Source organism: Podarcis filfolensis, assembly GCF_964270895.1.
Source record: "Podarcis filfolensis genome assembly, chromosome: 17".
Classification (NCBI taxonomy): Eukaryota; Metazoa; Chordata; class Lepidosauria; order Squamata; family Lacertidae; genus Podarcis; species Podarcis filfolensis.
The window spans coordinates 32700041-32710012 of record NC_139621.1 but is presented as its reverse complement, the minus strand read 5'-3'; the positions used below and the strand labels follow the sequence as shown (position 1 = coordinate 32710012).

Here is a 9972-nt window from a genome sequence, read left to right as displayed (position 1 = left end):
CAATATCACTTTTGCTTTTGCTAAACTGGGTTCCTGCAACTTGTGAATTTGTGGAGGAGACAGAATTTGGAGTGATTTTTTATTTTTTAGATGGGGAGTACACACAGCTCTGTCTATATGCTCAGCTGATGGAACAAAACTTAAAGAGAGCCAAGCCATAGATCTATTTGACTGTCTGAGCCAATTTAATCAGACCAACTAACGTCTATATATCAGGACTAGATAATTGGCTTGCTGCTCTCCAAGCATGAAAAACTACTTCACACATTATTGTGAAGCTGGTTTTCTATCCTGTTATTAAGAGAAGATGCTCATTAAAAAGCCAAAACATTCTGATATTTAAATTTTTTATTGTTTTCTCATCAAAATTTCTCTTTGTAGAAGGATGGCAATGCTGCTCAGTGCATATTACATGAAGAAAGACATACCTCTCAAATGTCTAACCTGATAATAGGAGACAGCACTATGTCTAAAAATAAGCAAGATCACCATCACAATGCTGTCCACACAATTAATACACAGAAAATACACTACTATTAAATATAATAGAGTTGGCGCCCAACTGAAGAGTAGCCAGTAATTTCACAAAGAAAAGTAACAGTACAACAGGGGAGAAGAGAACTCATTTGCTATAATACATGATTGGAAGGATCACTAAATGAGTCATCTATTTGACAGCTACAACTGTTCCACTGTCAATGTAAAGAATTTCCAAAGGAATTTCAAGGATCTGAGAGCATAAATATCTGTGTCATGCAGAAGTCATGCTTCAACATCCTTGAAAGACCTGGAAAAATGTTCAGACATTTAAAACTTGGACCAGGATTCAAATAACTGGGCACAAGTACTTCACAATCACTTTGTACATGTCCCTCTTCTCCTCTTGAATCTCAGGACAAAAATGTTTTTGAAGTTACAACAGGGATGTAACCATCAAGATCACCCTCAGACTTAGTTTTAAATTTTAAGTCGGTATCACATTATTTTTAAGAAACAGAACCCATTCATCGCCTATGCTTCTGTAGACTGATGCCCTGATAACTACAATCTGTTCATCAACTCCTTTGTTTTATGATGCCAGCACATGAAGGAGGACATGATGCAGCTTCCCTACCATGGACAGAGTTCTCTCAGTAGAAGGATGCAGCAAAGAGCTTCCATTCAACTCTCTTACTTGCAGTGGGAGACCAATACATACTCACTGCCTTTATCTCTATCCAGATGCCTCTCACCCTCCCAAGATCCTGGGGAGGTGAGCGATGCCTAGATGTGTACGCAGGGGTTCACTGTGGAGCATGCATGTCTATGAACCAGTCAGGGAAGAAAGAAGAAAGCTCCACTGAGTATAATATAGCAGAAAGCTATATTAAGAGTGGAATGAATGTGTTCAGGTGACTATATCACTTGGCTAGACTTGGCTAGTTTGCATGACTGCACAGTGTGAGAGCATAGACAGAGACATCTGAGTATCTTACTAACGAGTCACCAGCAAAGCACCACTCCAAAAGAATTGGATCTACAAAATACGGTTATTTATGGTTAATGGAAAAGACAATTAAGAGGTATGCAACAAATATAAATATTGCATGGTACGTGTAATATACTCTAACAGAACTACAATTATGATTAACATTTATTAATGCATAAACCGGAACATTGACAGGACCACTATAAAACCTTCATAGTCAAAGATCTGCAAGGTAGCCAAGCTTTGACTGTATATCAATACAATAATTGATCTGTCAGGTAAGTTATTACCTACAGTGAAAAGTTTCAATCTACATTTGAAAAGCCTTTTTATACCATGTATAAAATAAATTAAAAAGGGAAGCAGAAATTCTCCTTTTATACTTTGCAAACATAGTGGGTGCAATCCACTGAGTAGTTCTCCTGTACATGTCACGGTGACAATAAAAGGGAGCTGGACAAGAGCACTACCATTCATTTCTACGTGGCCTGTGCAGGAGATCTTCTGGCTGAGTTGTGCCCATAATCAGTAGTTACATGGGTGTTCCTTTTACCTCCCCTTTGGTAAAACATATAAAGAGTTGACTTCATAGATTTTCAAAGTGTATAATACATATAAACAGAAAGATTTCAAAATGGGATTTTTTAAAAAGTGGATTTTAAATGTCAGACGTCTTCCACTTCCCATTGAGAAATTAGGTTTCCCCCTCCTCATTTGGAGTGTCAATAATAAAAACTTGCAAAATATTTGTACAATGAGCATAAACTTCCAAAATAATAAAAAAATTCCCCTTATTAAAAGCTATCCCCATACTATTGGCATTATCACATTTTCAGCTGTCTATGGAAACAAGCAACCCATTAATCAGCTGCTAAGTGCTTCTCCCTTCAGCTCTTTACACTTCACTTCCAAAATCCCATAACCATGTTCACATTTGCTAATAAACAGCACATGCCAGCTATATCTAAGCACTTTCTATTTATTTCAAAAGGGGTTGAGTGTTGAGCACATGCTTCACTACTACTAAGTTCAATAGGACATGTGAACAATCCTATGCACACTTGCTCGGGAGTAAGCCCTATTGAACTCAGTGGGACTTACTTCAAAAAATACCTGTGCGGGATAGGGCTTCAAAAACACTTCCATATGACTGGACTGTGACCTCCGTTTGCTGCCAGTTTGGTTACACGATTGTACATTGTAGCTTAAAAATAATTCATGGTCAAAAGATCAATTTCATATTTAAACACAGTTATGTTCTTCAAAAAAAAACAGAAAAAAAGAAAAACACAGATTTAAACATCACATTTAAGCATTCTGATCCCCACATTAAAGTAAAGCATTAAACTAAAACAGCATCAACAATTAATAACATTTAAATCAAGCAAGACGTTAGAAGTTGAACGTGAAAGGAGAGGAAAAGTGACTACAGAGTATCCTACACCTAGAGTCCCTCTGTGGAAAGAGTACATTCGCTTTATTGCCCGTTCTTGCTGTTGGATGGATGGCCACTGAATGACACAAGATGCCGATAGTTCTCTTTCCAGCTCTTTTCACCACTGTTGCCAGCTGAAGTCGTCGTTGCTGCCAAATACCAAGAAAAACCCTAGGATGGTAGCAAAGATGACTGTGTTTCCTGTGAGGACAAGCGCACAGGCTCCCCAACGAATCTATGGTCGAGGGGGAAAGGAGAGTTACATGGCATATAGAAAGAAGCAAGCAAACACGTACACATTATGCTACCTATTGAGCTGCAACCAACGTAATTGCTCTGTGAATGGAAGAAGCTCCTTCCGTTCACAGAGTGATTACATTGGATGCAAGCCACTTCTTACATTTATAATATTTGCTTATATGTGGAACCCATTGCTCTTAGGAGCTCGGAGGGTTCCCAGGTGGCATCCCAAATAGATCCTGTTTAGGGCTATATCCTATTTGTTTCAACAGTTTTATGTGCCTGATACCATAATCTGGGCTCTATATCTGCCAGATGCTCTGACAAATAATCTAGAGTCCTGCCTACAAGCTTTATAAACTACCCAGCATTGTTTGACCTGTTCGATGCTTCTCACTTTTTAAACAAACAGAACACCACAGTGAAACACATGCTCAAAAGGAGGAATCACTAACCAGTAGTGCTCTGGCAAACACAATTGGGAGCCCAAATGCTGAGACAACAATGCCCGTCGTAAGAAATATGGCAAGTTCCTTGCAGGCATTACTTGTAGCATCTGTGTCTTCGACGACTCTTCTTGCTATGCAGTATGGAATTGGAGAAAGGGTGTAGAAGAACAGGACAAAGAGAGGCCAATATTCGCTGGAAGAAAAGAAAGCAAAACACATTTGACAGGTATTCTTCCTCTTGTTCTCAGAGTATCTTTAGATAAAGTCTGCCTTTACAATACACAGCAAAACACAATAAAACAGCCACACCCATATATAAGTAATGTAATAATTCATGATAATGCAAATAAAAGTCATGTGCAAAGACAGCTGGGGAAAATACAAGTCCAACAAAACATCTAACCCAAGGCTTGGTGCCCTTTGGAATAGGAGAGACCATTTTTTTAGGGCCAGATGAGATACATGGTTAGAAAGCTTAGGCACTACCGATTTACATCAGCCCAGGTGAGTTTGATGCTCAGACCTAATATGACAGTTTTTGAAATAATCTCTTAACATTGGTATCTCCACCTTAAGGAGAACAAATTTATTAAGCATATAAGCAACTATTCAACCGGAGTAACAAAATTGATGCTTTGAAGAGAGTGGAATAGAAAGTCATATGATTTGTTTCAATTTATAGTTCAGGCTGTTAAAGGTAAAGGTAAAGGGACCCCTGACCATTAGGTCCAGTCGTGACCGACTCTGGGGTTGCGGCGCTCATCTCGCTTTGCTGGCCAAAGGAGCCGGCGTACAACTTCCGGGTCATGTGGCGAGCATGACTAAGCCGCTTCTGGCGAACCAGAGCAGCGCACAGAAACGCTGTTTACCTTCCTGCCGGAGCGGTACCTATTTATCTACTTGCACTTTGATGTGCTTTCGAACTGCTAGGTTGGCAGGAGCAGGGACCGAGCAACGGGAGCTCACCCCGTCACGGGGATTCGAACCGCCAACCTTCTGATCGGCAAGTCCTAGGCTCTGTGGTTTAACCCACAGCGCCACCCGCGTCCCTTCTTATATATATAAACCTTTATATATAAAATGGTAAAGGTAAAGGGACCCCTGACCATTAGGTCCAGTCGTGACCGACTCTGGGGTTGCGGCGCTCATTTCGCTTTATTGGCCGAGGGAGCCGGCGTACAGCTTCCGGGTCATGTGGCCAGCATGACTAAGCCGCTTCTGGCAAACCAGCGCAGCGCATGGAAACACCGTTTACCTTCCCGCCGGAGCGGTACCTATTTATCTACTTGCATTTTGACATGCTTTAGAACCCTATATTGTAGGGCAGATTGAAGCTGTGAAGTCACTCTGTTTATTGCTTTAGGACTCTTCAGAAGAATAAACTTTTTGGATTACAAACTGAGAGGCTTTCTATCTCCAGGTCAATTCACGATTCCGAGGTAAGTCAATGTGGTGCTCCTCAGATATTGTTGGACTCCAACTCCCATAAACTCCAGCCAGTACGGCAAAAAGGCAGAAATAATGGGATAGTCCAGCAGCGCCTGGAGGTCAAATTGGCTAACTATCCAACTGAACTATCCAATATGGATTATAATGAACAGAGCACCTTTGTAGCTGCAAATTACAACTAGAATTTCATCACATAGCTAGAGTCTATGCTCAGTTGGCAGATGTTGGGAAGGGCTATGGCAGAAGACCCTGGTTTCAATCTCTGGCATTGACAGACAGGTCTGGAAAACAGTCTGAAACGCTAAAGAGTCTGCAGTTAATGCTGATGTTACTGACTTTGCAGACTAATTGTCTGATTTGACATAAGACCACTCAAAAGTATCAACAAAGGGGTGCTAGTGATTTGCCAGAATTGGTGTTGGTTTTGTTTGCTTATTTAAACCCAATAGCTACGAAGTAAGAAAAGAGAGTTAGAAATTAAAAAGGAAACTAAGACAACAGCAAACAAGAATATGCTTTTGAAAATGCATTACTTGTACTGCGGAAGGGCACAACCAAGCATCAGGAACATTAGTCCAACAGCTCCCCCAAAGGACAGGCTAATCAAAGCTGTAAAGACAGACATAAAACTGTATCAGTCCTCCAAAATATTTGATCAGTTTTCCCCCTCTACTAACAAGAACTGCGGGCAGAAGGGAGACCAGAGTACTGCTTCTATTCCTCTCATCAATAGCCTTCTCATTCAGTCACTTTGAATACACCATACAATAGCAAAGATGCAACTCCAGCTTGGGGAAAAAATAAGAGGGGGCAATACAAAATAGTGTAAATGACCCCCTTTCCAAAAATTACATCTATCAAAGCTGTGAACTGCTTTGACAGCTCCTGGTAGAATGTTCTTTATGAAAATAATACAAGTAATGCATTATGTGAGATGAAAAACAGTTATATTTACACTTTATAAATTTGATGCTGATAATTGGGGATCTCATGACTGTTCTGTTGTATTTAAGTACTGCTGGTGAGAACCCAATTTTATGCTGGGTTGCTGCTGATTTCATGGAAAGGAAGGACATCAGTAAATAAATTACTAAATGATATTGACTTAACTGTCAAGACTGCAAAAGTGTTAGCATTTATATAGCCTTTTCCGGCTGTTCATAGTACTACGTAAAAATTACATCCGTCATTCCTAAAACATCTCTGTAAGGTAGATGAATATTATTTTCTCCATATTTCAGAATGGGACTGACGTGGAGACAAAGTAGCTTACCTAAGTATACCCAGCAAGTTCATGACAAAAGCAAAATCCTATGTACTTACATAAGATGAAGTCTCATTTTTGAACTCAAAAAGGCTTACTTTTGTGTTAATTTATATAAGTTTGTGTATTAAGGTATCAGCACTTCCCTGTTGTCTGCCCCAGTAAAGGTAAAGGTAAAGGGACCCCTGACCACTAGGTCCAGTCGTGACCGACTCTGGGGTTGCGGCGCTCATCTCGCTTTATTGGCCGAGGGAGCCGGCGTACAACTTCTGGGTCATGTGGCCAGCATGACTAAGCCGCTTCTGGCGAACCAGAGCAGCGCATGGAAACGCTGTTTACCTTCCCGCTGGAACGGTACCTATTTATCTACTTGCACTTTGATGTGCTTTCGAACTGCTAGGTTGGCAGGAGCAGGGACCGAGCAACGGGAGCTCACCCCGTCACGGGGATTCGAACCGCCGACCTTCTGATTGGCAAGTCCTAGGCTCTGTGGTTTAACCCACAGCGCCACCCGCGTCCCTTCTGCCCCAGTATCACTGACCAAATCAGTGACATTTCTCATAAAGCCACTCCACTTTCTTTTATTCTTGCTTGCAATGTACCAAATCTCCTTACTATTTACGAAACTTAGCCCAGCCTCCCTCCAAGTATGTATGTATACTGCTATTTAAAGGTGTAAGATTAACAAATGAGAGACAAATAAGAAATGTGTCAAATAAACAGTTATTTAAATGCACAGGAGCCTCATCTTCCTCCTTTGCATCTGGTAACTTTTACTGTAGACTCAATAGGTTGCAAGATCAAGTTTACTGGAATGAATTCAGTGCTTCTCAAACCAGCTGTTGTTGTATACAACTCCTATCATCCCTAGCTATCACCTCTAGCTTGCAGGTCCGGGATGATGGGAGCTGTAGCCCAACCACAGATAGGGATCCAAGTCTGAGAAACATTGGTAAACCTATGCTTGTTTCTTAATCAGCAAATCCTTCCAAGCTAAATGGTGCTGAATTCCAGAAGAAGCTGCACAGTCTAATGCAACAAAACCATCAAAAAGTCCTTTCCCAGCTCAGACTAAACAATTCATTGTGACAGGATCTTTTGTGGAAGAGATCAGGTTCATCGTTTAAGCCGCAATAAATGTGTAGCTGCAAACTTACACACGCTTATTTGGCAGCCTCACTGCACTCAGCGGGGCGTTGCGTCTGCCTAGAAAGGCACAGGATCACAATGTTTCTTGCATTTTAAGGTACCGCAAAGCTTGGCTGACAAAGTTTAGCCATGCCCATTCCCACGAGTGTGCATCGGGTTGCAGCTCAAATGTTTGCAGAGCGCAAGATTTCATTTTGCATGACAATTGGGATACCTTCAGAGAGCTGACAAGAAGGGCAATACAGTGGTACCTCGGGTTAAGTACTTAATTCGTTCTGGAGGTCCTGAAACTGTTATTAACCTGAAGCACGACTTTAGCTAATGGGGCCTCCTGCTGCCACCGTGTGCCGCTGGAGCATGATTTCTGTTCTTATCCTGAAGCAAAGTACTTAACCTGAGGTACTATTTCTGGGTTAGCGGAGTCTGTAACCTGAAGCGTATGTAACCCGAGGTACCACTGTAATAATAATAATAATTTTGTGGGTTTTTTATATTGCAGTTTTATGTTGTGAACCGTACTGAGATCTACGCATGAGAGGGGCAGTATACAAATAATTAACAATAACATTAAGATGTCATCCCTTTCCTGTTCTTCCCCAGTACCTGGCTCTGGGGGGAGGGGGGAATACTATCTCTGCACATGCTCTGGAGCTGCATCTCCTACACCCGCTAACTCGGAAAGTTAAAACTCCTGGGAGACGGGCCTTGCTTCCGGCAACAACACTGGGCTCGCCTTGCGACCCGGCCCATGCCTAGGGATGTCGGAAACGGACGTGAGGGGTGGGGAGCGCCAACCCCACACAGGCCTCGAAATGTGGGTCCAGGTATTGGGGGCAGCAGAGAAAGAGACAAACGAGACACTTTCTCCGTTTGCGCGCTTTTCTAGCCAAGCGGCGCATCCTCACAGGCGGGGAAGGCGCACGTTGCCATGGAAACAACGCGGTCCCTCTTCTCCCCCCCCCCCTCGCCAGAAGACGTCAGCGCCAGGGCTGAGGGGCGACGTCCTTTCCCGGACCTGGCACGGAAGACACCCCCCCCCGCCTTGCTCCCGGGCCCTTTCCATGCCACCCCTCGGAATCGCCACAGCGGCGCTACCTTTGATGCCGGCCATGATGCTGCTGTTATTGTCGCGCACAGGCCGCTCCCAGCCAACCACAGAGCGGGAGGAAGACGGCCAGACAGAACCCGGAAGTGAGCGCTCTTTCAGAACAGAGGAGGACTTCGGGCGGGTAGAAGTCGGATGGCACCGTAGACTTAAAAATGTGTAGATGGACACGCAGGGCGCAACTTGCAGGTTCTGTAGGGCGTTTCGCCTGCTCCTTCCTCCAGGGCGAAAATAAGACACGTCTATAGGAACAGGGTCCGTATAGTTAAAGCTATGGATTTCCTAGTAGTGATGTATGGCCATAAAGAAGGCTGATCGCCGAAGAATCGATGCTTTTGAATTATGGTGCTGGAGGAGACTCTTGAGAGTCCCATGGACTGCAAGAAGATCAAATCTATCCATTCTGAAGGAAATCAGCCCTGAGTGCTCACTGGAAGGACAGATCCTGAAGCTGAGACTCCAATACTTTGGCCACCTCATGAGAAGAGAAGACTCCCTGGAAAAGACCCTGATGCTGGGAAAGATGGAGGGCACAAGGAGAAGGGGATGACAGAGGACGAGATGGTGGGACAGTGTTCTCGAAGCTACCAGCATGAGTTTGACCAAACTGCGGGAGGCAGTGGAAGACAGGAGTGCTTGGTGTGCTCTGGTCCATGGGGTCACGAAGAGGTGGACACGACTAAATGACGAAGAAACAACAACAACATGGGAACAGGGAAGGGACGCTGGTGGCGCTGTGGGTTAAACCACTGAGCCTAGGACTTGCCCATCAGAAGGTCGGTGGTTCGAATCCCCACGACGGGGTGAGCTCCCATTGCTCGGTCCCTGCTCCTGTCAACCTAGCGGTTCAAAAGCATGTCAAAGTGCAAGTAGATAAATAGGTACCGCTCTGGCGGGAAGGTAAACGGCGTTTCCGTGTGCTGCTCTGGTTTGCCAGAAGCGGCTTAGTCCTGCTGGCCACATGACCCGGAAGCTTTACGCTGGCTCCCTCGGCCAATAAAGTGAGATGAGCGCCACAACCCTAGAGTCGGTCACGACTGGACCTAATGGTCAGGGGTCCCTTTACCTTTACCTTTATGGGAACAGGGATTTTTAGTGCAAGATGCGATTGGACGGCACCTTGGCTCATCCAACGAAAGCCAGAATGAAAGAGAGAAGGGGAAGGGACTTTTGATTGCAAATCTAAACCAGCTTCAGCTCTGTCTCCTTCTTAAAATATTAACGGAGGACAGTCACTCTCTCCCAACTGCAGCCCCATCCATCTTGTTATTAAGATGGATAAGATAAGAGATAAGAGAATTGAAGTAGCGTTAATTTTCACGTAAAATAAGAACTGAGCTGGAAACAGTGAACTCCTGTCTTTGCAGCTGCCTTTTGGTGGTGGTGGTGTTTGGCGGGGAGGAGCTTTGTGCC

The 9972-nt window shown here is 43.7% G+C and overlaps 1 protein-coding gene across 1 annotated transcript; it reads right to left on the bottom strand.

Moving 5' to 3' along the window:
* Positions 1-330: 330 nt before the first annotated feature.
* Positions 331-8809, bottom strand: LEPROTL1 (leptin receptor overlapping transcript like 1). Its single transcript, XM_083594185.1, has 4 exons — positions 8550-8809; positions 5575-5650; positions 3599-3785; positions 331-3138 (listed from the first exon to the last, which is right to left on the bottom strand). The coding sequence occupies exons 1-4, from the start codon at positions 8563-8565 to the stop codon at positions 3022-3024; spliced, it is 396 nt and encodes a 131-aa protein (XP_083450311.1). The 5' UTR covers positions 8566-8809; the 3' UTR covers positions 331-3021.
* Between the last annotated feature and the right edge of the window lie 1163 nt (positions 8810-9972).